This window comes from Pipistrellus kuhlii, unplaced genomic scaffold (assembly GCF_014108245.1).
Source record: "Pipistrellus kuhlii isolate mPipKuh1 unplaced genomic scaffold, mPipKuh1.p scaffold_m20_p_1, whole genome shotgun sequence".
NCBI lineage: Eukaryota > Metazoa > Chordata > Mammalia > Chiroptera > Vespertilionidae > Pipistrellus > Pipistrellus kuhlii.
The window spans coordinates 44,085,255-44,105,663 of NW_023425404.1; the positions used below are offsets into that span (position 1 = coordinate 44,085,255).

Here is a 20,409-nt window from a genome sequence, read left to right on the forward strand (position 1 = left end):
ATATGTTTTGCCACATACTTTTGTTACCTTGAGGTAGATAACACATGTGTACCAAATTCGGCATTCATTTTCAGTTGCTGCTGGTATCATGTGTTTTAAGAAACGTGTACAGTATGAAAAACTTGAAAATACTCATGAATGAAAAATGTTTTAGGAAAAAAATAGATATTTCCATGCAATTATGTACAGTCTCACTGTGTAAATTTCAAGGCAAGATTTTTGTTTCCTGTAAAACAGATCATTGTTCTATGAGAGAATGTTTTTTACTGTCTTAGTGCATTTCTTTGTCTCCTCCTGCATTGCATTATTTTGCTCTATTCTTTTGTGTGTGTGCAAATGACATGCCAGTTAAAATGAAAACCATCTCACATGTAGGAAAAAAGTCTGGATTTTAAAAACCAAGAACTAATAAAATCCTTTCTAAATGAAACCATCTGATTCAAGTAAAAAAATGACTTAAACACTAGTAATAAAAAAAGACAAACACATTTCATGAAGAATACGAAGAGAAATGTCTGCTGAGTGTTTTAGTTCAGATGTTTCAGAATGCTGCTGTATGTTTTATGAGGAATCTGTGGGGAAGATTTCATAGCAGAAGGTGTTAATGTGGCCTGTATTGACTTAAGTGGTGACCCAACTGGACTGTGAAACTGTGGGATGCCTATGGATTCAAGCTGCTTGTTCAAGAGGAACTCACCACCGTTATTCAGAAACCCTTCCTCATTTCCTCTCTCTCCAAACCTCCCATCTTCTATAGGCTCAGTGTCTAGCATTTCAGTATCTTCTTTCCTACTAAAGAACTTGTCCAAGTAACTGGTATAAGTGTTTTCCTTCTCTATTTGTTCATCCTTCCTTACCTCACAACAAAACTGATTTATGAGAAAACAGTCCTCTGCACCACCCACAAACTGGCTATCCCAAGAAGATTGGTACAAGGCTTCTAATTGAGCTAAGTTTGCCATTCCCTTTTCTTGTTTTTCTCGGCTTACTGACTTTGATATCAAACCTTTCAATTCTAGGTGGGACACTGAGCTATTCAAGTCATTTAATTTATCAACAACATCAGTAGGCTCATGTTGTGAACTAAGTTGAATAGTTCCTGCAATAAAGGAATCAAAGTCAAATCCCTGGTTCTTTTCCCTTTCTTTTTCAGCCAGTTGCTGTGATGCTTCCTCTAGAGCTATCTGGGCTTTAACCAATCCATTCCTTTCACATTTTGACTTGCCTTTCTTATCAGATTTTTCTTTGCTTTGTTCTTTCCAATTGGAAAGATCTATAATAAGCTTGGGTTCATAGTAATGGTTAACTTCACTCTCTCTCCAAACTAAGTTATCTAAATATGATGATGACCTCATTTTGTAGTTACAAGTATGGCTACACTCCAGATCACAATATTTGTTTTCATGATGATCTGGGTACTGCCAACAAGGCTCAGTGGAGTAATTGGTATCAAAAGCAGGATCTTCCAAATACTTTTCACGATCTCCATCCAAATATTTTCGAGGATCAACTTGTACTTCTTCTTCATCAGTGACATCAGACAGATTTCTTGGGTCACGCTGAACTTCATCAATATCAAAGTTAGTATGTATAGGCCAATCATGCTCTGAAAATTGACAATCATGGTACCTGAAAAAAGAATCAACACATTACTGTTAGTCCAGATGTCAAATTTCATTTGTAAATTCACTGAATGCCCTTGAGGTGAAAGCACTGTAAAAAGTCTCTGAAAGATAATAGAGTCTAAAGTTATGTCTTCCCTGCCCTCAGAAACTTATAATCTTAATAGGCAGGTAAGATCTGTATCCATAAAGAAAAATGAGGCAATATTTGGTAATTACTAATGAAATATATACTATAAAAATTCTGGGACCTCCATTCTTAAATAAGACCAATTATAATTTCACACTAACTTCCTCTTTTTTCTATTTTTCATCCACCTTAAATACAATTGCAGGTGAACATCTGAGTGGTTGACATGTCGATAGCTTAATTCCAACACAGTTTTACAGAGACAAAACACTTTATGGCCACTAAATGCAGATCTCTAATCTCAATCAAGTCTTACAGATTTTCTCTCTACTGGTAATAGGCAGACTAGAAAGAGAGGAAGGCTTCATGGACCTCATCCCCAGTGAATAGAAAAAAACTCTCCATGTGTATGTGCTACTGAATGCAGTATCCTCTACTGACATCACAGCAAGGTGACCACACTGCCCAGGTAGAGGCAGATGGAGACACACACACACAAACAATTGGGGAGATGGGAAGGTGGGAACAGAAAAGAGGTTAGGTGATTCAACTAAGTATGATAAAAAAAACAAAGGGATTGGAATACATTTGGGTATGTTTGGAAAGAATGTGTATATATGTGGTAGAAATGTCCATGTGGAAGGAAAAAAAAGGAGTTGGCAGATGTATGTAAACATATTCAGAAATACCTCCACATTTTAGGAGAAAAAATGCATGAGTAAACAAACTAATTTCAACATTAACAACTTCTTTATTAATTGGCAATCATTTTTCTTTTAAACACAGAAATATATGAATTCCTGAAGTTTTTAAGATTGTCATTGGGATTCCCAAATCTGACTACATAACAAAATCACCTGAAGATTTTAAATAATATTGATTCATTATTATATGTTACCAACCCACTTTTAAGATACTTATATCCAAACTTCTCTAGAATTTATAAATCCTAAAAGGCAGCAGGGGGAAGAAATCCTTTTAACTAAAATGTGTAACAGTATACATTTTGATGTTTTATATGGTTCAGATTAGAAAAGTTCCTTATACTGAACTTATGTTAACCATTCCCAAATAAATTGTCATGAGAAAAAAACATTTTAATGTAAATATCATAATTTATATCCTTTGACATAATAAATTATATGTAAAAATGAGATACTTATGGAGATATCTTATTGTATAGGGTTGATTCTTCTCATCCATCTTCTAAACCCAGCGAGACTTTTACTACATTTTTTAAGAATTCTACATTGTGTTATATATAATTTTAAAATAAACTTCACTGTATTGTGATTTATTAAAAATACAATAAATATTTTTCTAATTTAGGATCAATTTACCTTTCCCAGTTATAAATGTGACTATGAGTTTCATCCATAAGCAAAATATCATCAACTTCATCTTCAATATGGAAAGGATGACTGGAAATTGGCTCATCCATTGGAAAAGAATATATGCTCATGTAAGGATGGGAAAGTGCTTCTTCTGCCGTCAACCGATCCATGGGGCTGAATGTCAAAATTTGTTCCAGGAAATCCAGTGCTGCAAAAGAAAGAGATAAAACTCCTTAACTACACTGAAGGTCTAACACCTCATAAAGGAAATAAAAAAGGTCTATGCAATTAAAAGGTAAATTAATTAAAGTTTTGTCAGAGATATAAAACTAGCCTAATATATATATAAAAAGAAAAGACATTCATTCAATAAACATAGCAAAAATTTGAAATGTACTCCAAAACTCACTTTATGGTCAATTATAAAAGAAAATAAATATATTAATATGAGCCATATGAAACTACCATTTTTGTCAGTCAAAAAAAGGTCAAATAACAGCAATTTCATGTGGCTCAACCTAATACATAGGTCCTAATCTCAGCTTTGCAACTCACTAATTTCACTGAATAGAAAAAAACTCTCCATGTGTATGTGCTACTGAAATCTGCTGATTACTAGGTTACTTAAATCTGCTGAACTTCAGTTTCTTCATGTATAAAATGGATAGAGATATCTTGTAAGTTATAAAAACTTAGTATCTAGTGCTTAATAAAAAGACTTTCTCCTTTCCTCCCTCATCTCACTGACTAGCTGTTATACTAGTCACGAATCTCTGTTCACATGAATCTCATGCCAGCATATCACATAATGCTCTTGATCATTTTAGGGCCCTGGTGGAATTACCATACACCTAATTCTTCCCACTAATTCAGACTGTTAGATCTTCCTAAACTCCTTACCCCACCTGAACCACACTATCACCAGCTTAAAGATTGCTCTTACACCACCACACATTCGTATGCTTTATAATTTACACCAATCTTCAACTCTGAAACATTTCCAACATCTACTTTGTCTGCTTCCTAACCATATAGAACTGATGAAAGCTAGATGGAAAATCACATATATATCTGTCTCACTACAAATTCATACTGTAAAATTTCAATTTAGCCTTTGCTATTGTGTTCAGCAATGTTCTACACTATCCCTTCATGCTCTCAATCTTCCCTGTCATTCTCAACAGGTAAACCCACTTCACATTTATCTCAATTCTTGCTTCTTCACTATGATCTGTCACATATCCTATTATCCTTACTTTCTGTCTCAAATGAACAGATAGCCGTTCTCTAAACTACGCTATACTCTAGAAATGACCCTATTCACATTATCTTATTCAACCCTCAAATCAGTCTAATAAAAACTAAAGAGAAAAAAACCTAAGGCTCATTGGTACTCATACCCCTCAGTGACCCAGGGCTGAGATTCCTTCCTTTGCTCTATTTTATTATCCTAACCTAGGAGGTCATTTCACAATATATCAAACTATCCTTGATTCTCCTGGGGGGGGGGGGGGGAGTTTTAATTACCTCTGGGCCCACATGTCTCAAGGCATAAGAGACCGGAAGGCACAGAATTATGGATGGTTGACCCAGCACAATCACCATTCTTAGAGAGGAGGAGATATATTCAACTGCACAAGAAGAATATATAGTAAGATCCCTAGCATGCAACTAATAAAAAGAGGAAGAAATAAGAAACTTGGGAGCCACATTGAGCTCCCAAGTGTATGCACAAATAGTATATGCATTTCCATCATTGTAGATAGTTCTATTGGACAGCACTGCTCTAGAGGAAATGAGTCTAAGATATAGAAATATGTGGTAGCTCTAACCGGTTTGGCTCAGTGGATAGAGTGTTGGCCTCCGGACTCAAAGGTCCTGAGTTCGATTCCAGTCAAGGGCATATACCTTGGTTGTGGGCACATCCCCAGGAGGGGGTGTGCAGGAGGCAGCTGATCGATGTTTCTCTCTTACTGATGTTTCTAACTCTCTCCCCCTCTCCCTTCCTCTCTGTAAAAAGTCAATAAATATGTTTTTAAAAATAATTAAATAAATGAACAAATAAATAAAAGAAATATGTGGCCGAAACCGGTTTGGCTCAGTGGATGGAGCGTCGGCCTGCGAACTGAGAGGTCCCGGGTTCGTTTCTGGTCAAGGGCATGTACCTTGCTTGCGGGCTCATCCCCAGTGAGGGGTGTGCAAGAAGCAACTGATCAATGATTCTCTCATTGATGTTTCTAACTCTCTATCCCTCTCTCTTCCTCTCTGTAAAAAATCAATAAAATATATTTAAAAAAAAAGAAAAGAAATATGTGGTAAATTACAGAGAAAGGGAGGATGAGAGGTAAATATGATAGAGGAAAATGAAGAGGGTATTCGTCTAAAGAAAGGGTCCTAATAGTCTTAATGTGTTAATTGATATAGAACATATCTTTAAACACTGCATTAGTGAGCACGGTTCTGCCACTTGTGAATATCAGGAATATTTGCCCAATGGTTAACTTAATGAATCCATTATCAAAGACACTCATTCAACACATTATGAATTAATTCCAGCCGTGAGCCAAATTTTCAGGTTGGTTTGTAGCTGACTGAGACATTGTCCCACCTTAATGAGGGTAGCAAAAAAGAAGATTCAAATTTAGCTAGATTACAGTGCTTTAACAGCAATATCCAATATTTCTAGCTTGTCTCTTTTGATAAGACAAAGTAATAGAGCAATAACACACTGCAGAGCCTAACCACTTGATCCCTAAGCAGTGTCTTTCAACTTGGCTGACAAGACCATACCTGTAGGAGTTTTAAAAATAACGATACCTGCCTTGGTCCCCACCCCACTTCTGGATTCTGACTTAATAGTCTGCATTTTTAAAAAGTTCCCGCAGAAAACTCTGAGGCATAGTCAAGTGGTATGTGATTGCTATTCAGTTACGAGCAGGATGTTGTGACAGCGGCTATAAGGTTAGAAGCACGAGAACTAGCAATGGAATCTGATTATGAGGACAGTGAAGGCTGGTTAGGAATGTAGAACTACTTAAAAGAAAGCCCACAAAACCTGTTGAAATTAAATACAGTAGCTACCTTTTTATTTAGGCATTTACTATATGAGTTCCAAGCATATCTGGGAAGAGGAGACAATGTCAACATGATTTGCAAACTAGTGCCTAACTACTTCTAAAAACACTTGCTACTTTAAAACACTGACACACACACACCTCATATGAATAATGGGTGTATAATTCAGATAATGTTTAAAATGTTTAGGAAACTACATATCTCTCACTTTGTGATTCATGACAGAACTATACAATCCTGACACTGATGTCTTTTAATACAATATAATGTTTAAAGATGTAAGACACAATCAACTTTTAAAGAAGGTATTTTTCATGTCTAATGCACTTCCTAAAAAAAATTTTTTTAATGACAGATTACTATAAGAGTTAAAGATTTTTGTATCTTATTTATATCAAATCTAAAGATATATCAGTATTTTTAGATATGAAATTGTTTTAGTGGTAAATAAAGTTTTGATTCTCCCCAAGTTCCTACTACTTTCAAGCTTGCATAAACTTCCACTTTAGCACCTAATACTAACATCAATCTGCAAACTTATGTAATGTGTTTGCTCAGTAAACAATTTTGCTCATTCCTCCACTTCCTCCTTGTCCTGAAGCCTTTGCTTCTCCCCTCCCCCCCCCCCCAACTAAATTCACTTTTTCATACCTAAATCATTCTTACTCATACCTATACTTATTTATATAACCCTTACACAATTCCATTCCAGCTTAGGGAGCCAGTGATCCAATATGCTCATCTATGATAGTCAGAGTATAAACTGAAAAAGTAAAAGGAGTTACAACCAGGAGGGAGGTTTACACTTTCTGAAATGTGGAAAATGATTCAAAGGAGCAAAGAAAACAGATCCCAGCTTAAGTGCCAGGCCAAGAAAGAGAAAGTGAGAGTTTAAGTATTAGGTATGCCTTAAGTATCTAAAGACTAATATTTAAGAGAAAGTCATACATCTAAGGATAAAAAGCTAAAGCTTCATAGACAGATCCTGCTTGCTTAAACACACACACACACACACTTTATGACTATAAGGTTAGAAGCACGATATTCTTGAGTCACAATACCTTCTCGACTAATTCCTGGAAGCAGCTGAGTTAAAGGTTTGTGTGGCTCAGTCATGTCATTTCTAATGTAAACTGGAATTACGCTGAGAAGCTCCTGACGATCTTCCTCATGAACAACAGGAATAGATTCTAAAATCAGCTGCATCTGTTCAAGTTCATGTGCACCTGAATGAGATAAAAAAACAAACAAACAAAAAAAAAAACACACCAAATATAAACACACATTCCTCAATGTTTACATATTTGGTAATAAACATTCTAAAGCTCTAAGAAGTTAACTTTAATACTGTAATGACCATTGTGGAAGAAATGGTTTTAACTGAATCATTAATCAGCAGGCTTCATTGTTTTTTTTTATAACATTAATCTTGCCAAAAAAGCCTATCTATTTCAATTTCTAGTTATTAATATATTTAGTTTTAGTTCTTTATTTCCATAAGAAACTAACTCTTAAAAGTCTGGCCTCATATTAAGGTATCAAAGTATTCAGGAGTGGGGGGTGGAGGGAAAGAAGGGGAATCAATGAATTGGGATTCAAGAGACTTGGATTCTAGTCTTAGCTATACCACTACCTAATTGGCTATAACTTTGGGAATACTTAGCATGATGATGACTTCATTTCATCATCAATAAAATGAAAGGTTGAACTAGATTTGCAAAACAAAAAGTTTTATAATTATGTGTTAGGCTCAGTTAGCATTTCAGGACCACTAATTAAATAAGAGGAAACTTTAGGCTAAATGGGTGCAAAAAAACAAAACCCACAACCATTCATTTTGCTTTTCCACTAATTTCTAGAAATTCATTCAGCATTCCAATTTTTCTTTAATGCCTACTGTAAGCAAGACACTTTAGACTATAGCTATGAAACAAATCAGACCAAGTACCTACTTTCATGGAGTTTACAATCTAGTGGAGGAAAACAGATAATAAATGTAAACATTTATGTCAAATGATGACAAATGCTATGAAGAAAAATATATGCTAAAGGGGGGACACAGGATTGTTGAGGGTAGGTTTAATACATAGAAAATTACGAAGAAATAAATACCTCACTGAGAAGTTGAAAGTTGAGGAAATTAGGGAACATACCATATATTCATATAGATAAAAGAAATTCCAGGAAAATGGGAAAAGGCCCAAAAGGCCCTGAGGAGTGAGTAGGCCTGGAATGTCTAACAATTAGGCAAGTGTAGCTGAGATAGTGGAGCAGATCCCAGCCTAAGATAGAACACAAAGGGTCTGCTTTATCCTAAGCTGGATTGGAAGCCATTAGTTTAAGCAGGGAAATGACATAATTTGACTTGTTTTCAGAGAACTACTATGACTGCTATGTGGTAACTGGATTATAGATAGCAAATATTGAAGCAGGAAAGCTAGATAGAGGGTCGTATATAGACCAGGAGAGAAATACTAGCTGACTGAACTGAAGGGTGGGGGATAGCGATAGATAATAGCAGGCAGTCAGATTCTAAATATATTTTGAAGGAAAAGCCGGGATTTGAACTGACTAAGGTGAAGGATGATGATTTTGGCCTAAACAACTAAGAAGTGGCTGTTTTACTATGATGAGGAAGATAGCAGAAAGAGAAAATTTTGAGAAACTATTAGAGATCCAATTGACATATTAAGTTGTACCAAAAATAAGACCATGACACTTCTTATAGGTTAAAAATACACAGATTTCCAATGAATGCTTAGTCCTTGCCATTTATTGATCAGTTCATTTGAGAGGACTATCCCTAAAAAACACTTAGATCTCTTTCATGCTGCTTTTATAGAACGGTTCACTAATCTATCAATAAAGCATTAGAAGGGAACTACAGCTGGATCTTTCAAATAATTTCACAAATAATTCCATTAAATGGTTTACATGAGTTGAAAATAAAAGTTATGCTATTTAGAGGTGGTTTGTTTTTTTTTATCAAATTCTTTTTATTGATATACATATGCAATATCTGAATATACCAAAATACATTATCTTTGTTTAATCAATTCAGCTGTAAATTCTGACCCCATTTCATACAACTTGGAACATTACCTACATTTTAAGATAAATTTTTGCTTTCTTGATAAAATATTATGGTAACTTTAAAACACGTCCACAAATGCTTCGGTAGTCTTCTCTTCAGAGGGTGATATCCAACTCACCTCCCCTTAAGTGTGAGGTGTACTTAGTGACTTACTTCTAACACATGAAATAAAGCTCAAGTGATAGTGTGTCACTTTTGAGTCTAAGTAACAAAAATACATTTTGCATTTATCGGGTATAGTAATAATTAATGTCGTTTTTAAACATTCGTTTAAAATCTTGCTTGGCGTTGACTTGTATTGACATAACCTTCAAACACGTGGTATCTACAGAACGTGTGAGGTGCAATTAACAAGTTTTGCTTGAAAAAGTTTGTGTTTGGTTTGGTTTTTGTTGCAAAACTAGGGCTAAGAAGATGGCGGATGAAGAGCATATTCGGCACTGCATGCTTTACGAGTTCCAATTAGGAAGAAAAGCAAGTGAGGCTGCAAAAAACATCTGTAGTGCTCTTGGTCAAGATGCAGTTAGCGCCAGAAAATGCCAGCATTGGTTTGAGAAATTTCGCGAGGGAAATTTTTCGTTAGATGACAAGAGTGGTCGAGGCCGTGTGTCCAATTTTGATCAAGAAGCTCTTCAAGCTCTTTTGGTGCAAAATCCTCAAATTACCCAACAAGAGCTTGCGACAAGTTTAAATTGTTCACAAAAAACAATTTCCAATCAATTGCGTGCACTTGGCAAAGTCCAAAAGTTTGGAAAATGGGTTCCTCATGAGTTGATCGACAAAAACCGTAATCAAAGAGTCACAATTTGCAGTTCGCTCCTCTCTCGTCAAAACCGTTTGCCGTTTTTAGAGCAAATTGTTACCGGAGATGAAGAATGGGTGCTGTATGTTAATTTGAAAAGGCAGCCTCAATGGTTGGACAAAAATGAGGGTCCACAGCCCACACCAAAACCTGACTTGCATGCGAAAAAAGTGATGTTGTGTGTTTGGTGGAATTTTAAAGGAATTCTTCATTATGAACTTTTACCATCTAACCTAACCATTACAAGTGCAGTGTATAGTGCCCAATTGGAAAGGTTAGCCCAAGCTTTAAGAGAAAAAGAACCCGCGCTGATTAATCGGAAGGGCGTAATTCTTCACCACGATAACGCATGACCGCATACTGCAAGAATCACTGCTGAAAAACTGCGCCAGTTGGAATGGGAAGTTCTCCCTCAACCTGCATATTCTCCTGATATTGCCCCTTCCGATTACCATTTGTTTTGTTCTTTGCAAAACTTTCTTCTTGGAAAAAAATTTAATAATGAAGAATGCCTCAAAAATGCATTGACCGAATTTTTTGCATCAAAATCACAAGAATTTTACAACAGAGGGATTAAAATGCTTCCTGAGCGTTGGGCACAAGTAGTAGAAAACAACAGCAACTATATTGTTGATTAAATTTTGTTGTATTGTTTAAATAAATTCGATTTTAAAAAGTAGTAGAAAACGACATTAATTATTACTAGACCTAATATGATTTTTTATAAAGGGGTCAGAGCAATTCAACAGAGAAAGAATATTTCCCTGTGGGAACGCACTGGCCACCAAGGGGCAGCTCCTGTGTTGAGCGTCTGCCCCCTGATAGTTAATGCAGTCATAGTGACCAGTTGTTCCACAGTTTGGTTGGTTTGCATATTAGCCTTTTATTATATAGGATTGGAACTCATGCACTGCTAACAGGAATGTAAAATGGTACAACTGCTTTAGAAAACAGTGTAAAGTTTCTTCAAAAACTTAAGAGTTCTCATGTAACAGTGTAATGGTTACATGGTATCTTTCAGGAGGGAAAAAATGTTCTATATTAGATCCTGTGAACATACTAAAAAAAAATACCTTTCTTAAAAAAGATACATTAGCCAAAACCGGTTTGGCTCAGTGGATAGAGCACCGGCCTGCAGACTGAGGGGTCCCAGGTTTGATTCTGGTCAAGGGCATGTACCTTGGTTGCGGGCACATCCCCGGTAAGGGGTGTGCAAGAGGCAGCTGATCGATGATTCTCTCTCATCTATGTTTCTAGCTTTCTATCCTTCTCCCTTCCCCTCTGTAAAAAAACTCAGTAAAATATGTTATAAAAAGAAGTTTGATTTCTTTAAAAAAAAAATACATTAACTTTCTTTGCTCTCTCTTTTAGACATTAGTTCTGGGGGAAGCCAGTTGCCATATTGTGAAGACACTCACAGTCAGAACTGAGTAAGACCTCCTACTTAAAGTCATGTGAGTAAGCTATCTAGAAGTGGAATCTCCTATCCCCACCAAGCTTCAGAGGACTGTAACCCCAACCAACATCTTGACTAAGCAAATCTGAGCCAGAACCAGCTAGCAAAGCCACTCACAAATTCCTGACTCATAAAAACTGAGAGATAATATTTGTTGTTTAAGCCACTTAAGTTTTGAGGTAATTTGTCACTTAACAACAAATAATGTAATAATTATTTTATATATGCTGGAATATAACTTGTAATTACAGTATTGTTCCTCAAAAAAATTTAACCCACTGAACAATTTCATTTCCAGTAATCACTGGTATTTTCTGTTTTCTACAATGAAATTCAATCACTATCACACATCATGAAAGAAATTCCAGATAAATTTAGGAGGAAAAAATTCCAAAAGATTAGTTAATGTTAGTTAAGCTTAGTGCTATAAGTATCAGTATATATATAAAAAAAAAAATTAAAGGCACTTATATACACCATCCTTTCAATAAAGCTTTCTTACGTACCCTAATCTTTCTTTTACTGTTTTTGTAAGCAGACTCTTCCATTCTCTTCCTTCTGCCCTTAGCACAAACTTAGAATGGTGGGAGGCCCACTGTAACATTTGTTACAGAGGAAAAAAGGTAAGTCAAAAAAGACAAAAAGACGCAAATCACCAACACAACACTTCTCTAACTCAAAAAAATCTTCAGTAAAATCTTCAGTACTCTACTATTTCCTACTTTTTTCAAATGGCAATTCCTCTGTCTACTTTCTAAGTGTTCTGTCCCCATCTTAACCAGTCATAAATATGACACCTTGTTTTCATCAAACTTTTCTCACTGATTCATGTATACCAGGCCCAGGCCCTTATTTATACAGCTATCCATAAATAGATACCACTTTTTCTCTCTCTCTTTTCACCTTTCAAAATTCTTCACTATTCCTAGTGAAAATCCTTTGACTCCTTTATGTCTTCCATTCCAGCCATCACTGATATATACCAACTCAAAACTTTGCTTTACGATAGCTGGTGTTTTTCATGGATTATTTGCCTCTTGCCATCTTGACTAAATTCTCTTTCACACACACTTTAAGTCCCTAAATAGCACTAGCCTCAGCAAAATATTTCTGAGTTGGTTTGTTTGATTCTGAAAGATCACAGTAGCCAGGCAACAGGATATGGCAGCTCAAACAACAGGGATGATTGGGACAGGGCAGGCAAAGAAAGAAAAACTAGATTTTTTAGTAATAGCTAAAAAATATCACCAGGAAGTGACAGAAACTGACAAAACTAGGTTACCAACAAGCGTCATGGATCTAAGAAATACAAAATTATATTTAAGAAATATATACAAAAGAACACTAGAATCCTTTTTTAAAAAATCTATTGATTTGAGAGAGAAACACTGACTTATTGTTCCACTTATTTATGCATTCTTTGGTTCCTTCTTGTATATGCCCTGGTTGGGGATTGAACCCACAACCTTAGCATAAAGAGACGATGCTTTGGCCAACTGTGCTAACCAGCCAGGACAAAACACTATAATTCTCACTAAATTAACTGAGTAAACAATTAAGTGAATATGTGAATAAGTTTTCTCAACTTTTAAAATATTAAAAACACCATTTTATCTTTACATTTTAATATTCCAGACTATAATAAATTGCTTTAAGTCTTAGATAAATCTTTCTTCATAAATACATAAAAAATTATCTCTGAAATTTTACTCCATATATTTTAACTTTCTAACCTGCAAAGAGGGTTTTACCAGTCAGCATTTCAGCAAAGATGCAGCCTGCAGCCCACATGTCAATGGCTTTAGTATAATTATTAGGAGAAAGTAAAAGTCGTGGAGATCTGTACCATTTAGTAACCAATCCTTCAGAAAGATGACCCTGGAAAAGAAATAAAAATATAGCACATGAAGAATCCTGGATCTACAAAACAAACAAAAAAATAACCATAATTGTGAAAACCTAAAATATTATTGATTTCTAAACCTGTCCTCAGGTAAGGATAAAAAGTAATAAGGTACTATATTATGTAAAATTTAATACAAATAACTAAAAATTCTGCCACAGTACATAAAGGAAATACAAAAGTACATATTCCTACTGATGTACATCATTAAAGGTCTGTTTCGCTGGCTTTCCACATACCTTGTGGGAATAATGGGGATCCATGATCCGCGCAAGACCAAAGTCACCTATCTTCAGCACCAAGTCTTCAGTATTAATGAAAAGATTAGCTGGTTTGAGATCTCTGTGCAGTACATTTGCAGAGTGGATATATTTGAGCCCACGTAGCAGCTGATACATGAAAAGCCGGGCATGCTCTTCCAGTAAAGGGCCCTGCTCCAGCACATTAGCCAAGTCCGTGTCCATGTACTCCTGAACAATGTAAACACTGTTCAGTTCGGTAAGAGAGCCCACATCATCTGTTAACTGGTTTCCATTGGGACCAAGAATTTCAAACACTTTCACAATGTTATCATGGTCAAGTCTTCTAATGATTTTGATTTCACGTAGAGCATGTTTGACACTCTGGGGATCAGTAAGGACAATTTTCTTGATGGCTACTCTTTTGTCACAGTCATTGTCTACAGCAGAAAAAACCAAACCATTGCCTCCACAGCCCAATGGCTTTAAGTCCATATACCTAGAGCCCAGATCAAAACCATGAATGTTCATGAGACTTTCAAATTTCTCTGCCATTTTGAAACCCTTACTATTGCCTTTTCCTCTCGAATTGTTGAACTTGTGTAAACAAGGAAGAAAACTGGCATCAAAAGGAAGGATCTTTCAAAAAGGGAGAAGAAAAACAATTTTGCTTCCACAGCAAGATGGTTTCTTGATGTTCATTGCATATGCCAACCAGGCCCGTTGAGTTCCCCTTAGATTTAAAGCTCAAAAAGCTCTCCTCATATTGAGAATTAAAAAGATTGGAGTACTCATAGTTCAAGAAAGGGGCAGCAATTCTGCAGACATTTAAAGAAAACACTCGAGAAACTCAAACGGAATGAAATGACATAGTATGCACTCAGATTTACTGTGCTAAACGATTTAACATTTAACAAAAATGTGAATAAATATGCACACAACAGGCTTCTATGAACATTCTCCTCACAGTGCAGATACATTCAGTGTTAGACTGGTCCTGAGCAGCATCGTTCTAAGGTGCTGGTAAGCACTATTTCCGTTTTGCTTCTTGTCTTCCTTTGTTGCTGTATATTTCAACAGGAAGCCCTGGCAGCTGTTGGTTAACAGATGTCTCTTGTTAGTGATCAGGTGGCTCCAGCTCACCACAATCACAATCAAAGCTACCGTCCATCTTACTCTGATACAACCTAGGGGATGAGAAAAAAGAATAGTTACTACTGCAGAAAATGCTCTTTTATACAACTCTGCAAAGTGACATAAATTGGGCTTTAGCTATAAACTGATACATTAAACTTATTTTATAGTCACTAAATTTTAAGATTATGTGCAATCAAATATAGCTATCTGTGTTGTAAGCAATTCCTATGTGTTGGCTCAGACTCCAGATCCCCCAACACTAGGTTTTTTGTAATATTTAGGCTCATTAAGTTGTATCATTTCTTAAATGACAACAAGGAAGGGAAAATTCAGAATATTTTTACAGAATTTTTTAGAATTTGTTGAGGGTTAAAATATTAGTAACACAAAAAGGTAAATAAATAGCACATGTATTTATTTATTCTTGGCAATGTATCTTCAAGGAACACTTCTTACAGAAATGCTTGAAAATTAACATACAAAATACTTTTTTTGGTAATGGCAAAAATATTAAAAACAGCTAAACTTTCCACAATGGAATAAATGAACTATATTCATTTAGTAGGCTGCTATATAATAGTAAAAATCAATGATTGAAATCACTAAATATACACTAAATTTAAAAGGCCAATTGCAGATAGAAATGTGCATGCTGAAATTAAATGAATATAGTTCATTTATTCCACAATGGAATAAATGAACCTATATTCATTTAGTAGGCTGCTATATAATAGTAAAAATCAATGATTGAAATCACTAAATATACACTAAATTTAAAAGGCCAATTGCAGATAGAAATGTGCATGCTGAAACTAGTTATATCAGGTTCATAAACATGCAAAATAATACTATTTTATGGGTATATACACATATATCAAAACTATAAAAAAAACATATATGAGACTGATAACAAATTCAAAATAACTTCCTTGAGGAATAAGGGAAGGGATTAGAATCAGGGTGGGATTACACAGTATACTTCAAATATATCTTTGTTATTTCCTCTTGAAAAACTGAAGTATGACAAATTGAATGTTATAGAACTGAGAGGTATGTATATGAGAGCTCATATTATAGTGGGGGAAGACAGGCCAACAAATAAATAAAACACACAGATGTCAGAAGGCAGTAAGTAGTGTGGAAAAAAATAAAACAAAGGGGGCAGGGAGGGTGTCAGGGAATGCCTATCTGATAAGGTGGCATTGGAACAAAGCTCTACAGGAGGAAGTATGGGAGTGGGTGGGCCTTAGGGATGCTACGTGAGTGTTCCAGGTTGAGGAGTTAGCACTGAAGGGAAGTGTGTGTCTCATGTCCAAGAAACAACTAGGAGGCCAATGTAGTAGCCATTTAAATGTATATGCAAGTAATACAGCCTAATCCTAAATGGAAAGGGTTACTATTGCTGACTTTTTATCTAAACGGTGGCACAAGTACAATATCATTTATTTGTTTGAGTTCATCCTTGCCTGAGGATATGTTTCCATTGATTTTTAGGGAGAGTAGAAGAAAGAGGGAAAGAGAGAAACACCAATGTGAGAGAGAAAGATGGATTGGTTGCCTCCTGCATGCCCCCGACCAGGGCCAGGAGCCTGCAACCGAGGTACATGTCCTTGACCGGAATCAAACCCAGGACCCTTCGTCCATTGGCTCTACCAACTGAGCAAAACTGCAAGGAAAGGGTCAATCATTTAAAGGCAACAAGAAACTATCAAGTATGAAATAAAGCAACCCATTCTGAACATGATGTGACAATTTCCAATCACCTTCAGCCATGGCTTAGGAGACCCACTAAGACTTTCAAACACATCAGCTGTTTCACAGTAGTAAAGCTTTTGTGCAATAGGTAATCTGGCTTAATTTCTTGCCTGTTTCACATTCCTACATACAATACTTCACATGTGGAAATACAAGAATCTAAAAAAATATACAGCACTTGCCTCAAAGTGAACAAATCTTCACTTCTGAGAAATCAACAAACATGAAAAATTATGTGTGAAAGAGAAATTGATAATATTAAGAACTCAGGGACTATTTTACAAAAATTGATACTATCCCTGAGCTCTTTTAATAAATATGAGTGCTTCTTGTATCTGCTTAATATTATGAAGGACAGTAACAGCATAATAGCTTTCTTTGTTTTACTATAACAGAGATGCTTTCTTCAGTTTGCAAGTTTTTGTCTGCTTCTCAGAAATCAGAAAAAAAAGAAAATTAGCAGACTCCTAAAAATTCTGTAGCTTGTCAATTTGTAGTAAAACATTTAAAAGTTAATATTTGCAAATTAACTTTTGAATTAAAAAAATACTTCACATTTTAAAGAACTTTAATCAAGGTGTCCGCTTGTTAATATTTTCTAGTTATATACTTGATAATTCCTAGATACTACCAAATATCGCAGAAAAACAGTATTTTTCTTTTTTTTTAAATGTATTTTATTGATCTTTTTACAGAGAGCAAGGGAGAGAGATAGAGAGCTAGAAACGTCGATGGGAGAGAAACATCGACCAGCTGCCTTTTGCACACCCCCTACCGGGGATGTGCCCGCAACCAAGGTACATGCCCCTGACCGGAATCGAACCCGGGACCTCTCAGTCCGCAGACCAATGCTCTACCACTGAGCCAAACCGGTTTCGGTGAAAAACAGTATTTTTCAAAGGTTCCAGTACTTCTGAAATTTTTTATTTCTAGTTTCCACATGAAATAGAATGTTTGCTTCTACCTTTCTGCCCTAATATAGATAATCCCTTAAAGTTCAATCAAGTTTTAAGTTTTTTATAAATGCAAATTTTTAAGTCAGTTCTATAAACTTAACATAAGAACAGTAAAATCTCTAAATAATATCTTAAGCTTCTAGTTCACTAATAGAGCAAATAGCACTTTGTCAAAAAATGACACCACTATTATCTGACAAAACAGCACTATAGTGGGAATTACAGCCATGAGAATGAGATCTCTCCTCAAGAACCCCTCCCATCCACATCTGCCCTGTTTAAATTTTAGTGAGACCAAGCATCTCAGATCAGAAACAAGGGTGAAAACACCTTCTCAGAAATCTCAATGACTGATCTGCACTCATAGGGATAGAGAGTGAATAAAAATTCATCTCAGGGGAGGTAGGAGTCTGTGCCTATGCTGAGAACTGCAGTCCTCATAGATTCAGATGATGACTATACTAGTATTGAAAGCCCTGAACAGACTTCAGAAATATGCGACCATTCAAAAAAAAAAAAAAAGTAATATTTATCAAAACTGTAATTCCACTAGACCAGTGGTCGGCAAACTCTTTAGTCAACAGAGCCCAATATCAACAGTACAACGATTGAAATTTCTTTTGAAAACCAAAAACTGACTTCTGCGCATGGGCCATGAAATTTCATTCACACTGTACTTGCACACACACACGTGGTATTCTGTGAAAGAGCCATTCTCAAGGGGCCAAAGAGCCGCATGTGGCTCAAAAGCCTCGGTTTGCCGACCACTGCACTAGACAGTGAGGGCTACACCAATAAAACTGGGGGAAGGGGAGAAACCCATTATTTACAATGACAGCGTTTGCACAGTAATCTGCCTCACTGTTCTGTATTCTTCCAAGTTCAACATCCTTTACACCAGGAGCTTGAAAAATAAGCCCACCTTAATCAGTAAGTTGGAGGTAATATTATATTTCTACATGATAAAGTGGATCCAGTAAATGTTTTAATTTAGTCACACTTGTTCAGCAAGTATTTGCTAATTTGTATATTACGTGCCTGTCAGTATACTAGGCACCAATAAAAGGGGAATATGCTAATTAGACCAGGTTTTTCCTGACAAAGCAGGGACGGGAGGGAAATCGGTCAGGATCTCGGGTGCCTATGGGTGGTGAGGGAACGGCGGGGGGGGGGGGAAGGAAAGCCAGCCAATGTCTTGGGTGCCTGCCAGAGCAGCGGAGGGAAGCCTGGGTTCCAGGTGCCTGCAGGCGGCAGGAGGAGGGAAGCCCAGGTCCCAGAGGCAAGCCAGTTCAGGAGGGAGGCCGGTGCTGGCAGCTGGGGAAAGGAAGGCCTACTCTTGCATGAATTTTCGTGCATCAGGCCTTTAGTGGTAACCATAAACAGATTTGAGCCCTGCCCTCACGGAGTTGACCAGTAGAGTATGGTTGGAGACAAAGTAACACAGGAAGAAGGGGAATGCAAAGGGGACAAGAGCTACCAAGGAATGGCACAGGATGCTATGAGAGCCTACAGTGGGAGATCTGACCTAATTAGGGAGATCAGGATGTATGTGTGCTGTAGGAGCCATAAAAAGGCAGAAGCCTCCCATGCTCTCTTAGTGACCATGAACAGTTTTCTCCTTACCACACTGACTGTCAGAACAGTTGCATTCCAAACCCTGATCTCTTTAACTATCTCCACCTTTCATATCAATCATGCAGCTCCTTGCCATCCCTCAACTATACCAGCAAACTACTGGTCAGAGCATCCTCCATCCACATCAAGAACCTCTAGAAATGTCCCATTTACACCATTTTTTACACCACCTTTCAGATTTAACTTCAGAAAAGCAAAATTCAAGTCTTATACTTAAGAAAGATCTGGGGTTCCACTTTCCACACACTTCAAGAGAAGAAAAAGAAAACTAAGATGATACATTAACTTAAAATGTCCCTTTCCAGCATCCTTCCCATTTCTTTACCTCCAAATGTTACACATTCCTACCAACCTCAGTGCTGATACTGTGTTGCTTGGAGAGAGATCAGTAAGTTTTAATTAGCTGGGTCAATGTTGTTTTGTTTTCAACAATTTGATGAATGAAATGAAGTACACAGAATGATTTATAAGACTGATGCTGGCTTTATGCTTTACTAGTGATCTTTTTTCAGCGATTCCCATAAGAAGAAAATAAAAGCTCTCTATGTAGCCCAGGCTGGGTATCAGCTTCCTAAGTTTGTAAGACAGTTCCCTGGAAATGCACTAGACACAACTGTCTCATCAAGCATTCCTTTCTTCCCTAAATTACCTCCTGTTTCTTGTCCTTTAGCCTAGCCCCAGACTAAGAGAAATACAGGCACTCTGAGTCAAGCCTAAGTGTATAAAATTATAAAATGTCAAAGAAATAACTGCACTCTGTCCCATCACCTCTGTTCTATAGAAAATGGGTAGTCTTTCCCTCTTATCCACTTACAACTTGGCCTGGGTCAGTCAGTAAGGGAGCCTGGATGTGCAAAGCAAGTTTGAGATGAGGGCCTTATGCATAACAGTTACTTTTCTGGTTCTCTCTTCCATCTTCCACCTGCATCTTCTCAGGATAAATGCTTTTACGGGTCATCTGGCCTGATCAAACTCACTGATGGCTCTCCCCCTCCTCCCTCATCAATAGCTCTTGCCTATTTTGCTCTTCTCCAGGGTCAAGTGAGTAATTTGAGTGAAATGGAATCCAGCCAGCTTCACATCTTCTCAGCCAAAACCCCAGCTGCTATTGGGGAGAAGGGAAAGGTTGAGCTCTACTTATATTCACCCAGGACTGACTCCTAACCCTGGCACAGAGAGGTGTTGCAACCGTCACCCTTCCCTAAATTCAAGTCTTAAGCTCTCATTAAAGCTACCAAGTTTCTAGGGCAGAGAAGCCCAAAGGCTACGGC

General features: G+C 36.7%; 1 protein-coding gene across 4 annotated transcripts in view; it reads right to left on the minus strand.

The window, feature by feature from the left end:
• Nucleotides 1-327: 327 nt before the first annotated feature.
• Nucleotides 328-20,409, minus strand: part of MAPK6 (mitogen-activated protein kinase 6) — a 32,602-nt gene continuing 12,520 nt past the window's right edge. For 3 of the 4 annotated variants that reach the window (XM_036441818.2, XM_036441834.2, XM_036441824.2), the window contains exons 2-6: nt 13,656-14,842; nt 13,247-13,391; nt 7,223-7,387; nt 3,093-3,294; nt 328-1,629 (exon numbers count right to left, since the gene is read on the minus strand). In XM_036441818.2, the coding sequence (XP_036297711.1) occupies nt 528-1,629; nt 3,093-3,294; nt 7,223-7,387; nt 13,247-13,391; nt 13,656-14,210 (2,169 nt within the window). In that variant the 5' untranslated portion in view covers nt 14,211-14,842 and the 3' untranslated portion in view covers nt 328-527. The remainder of the gene's footprint in view (nt 1,630-3,092; nt 3,295-7,222; nt 7,388-13,246; nt 13,392-13,655; nt 14,843-20,409) is intronic. The other variant, XM_036441843.2, reaches the window with a different exon arrangement.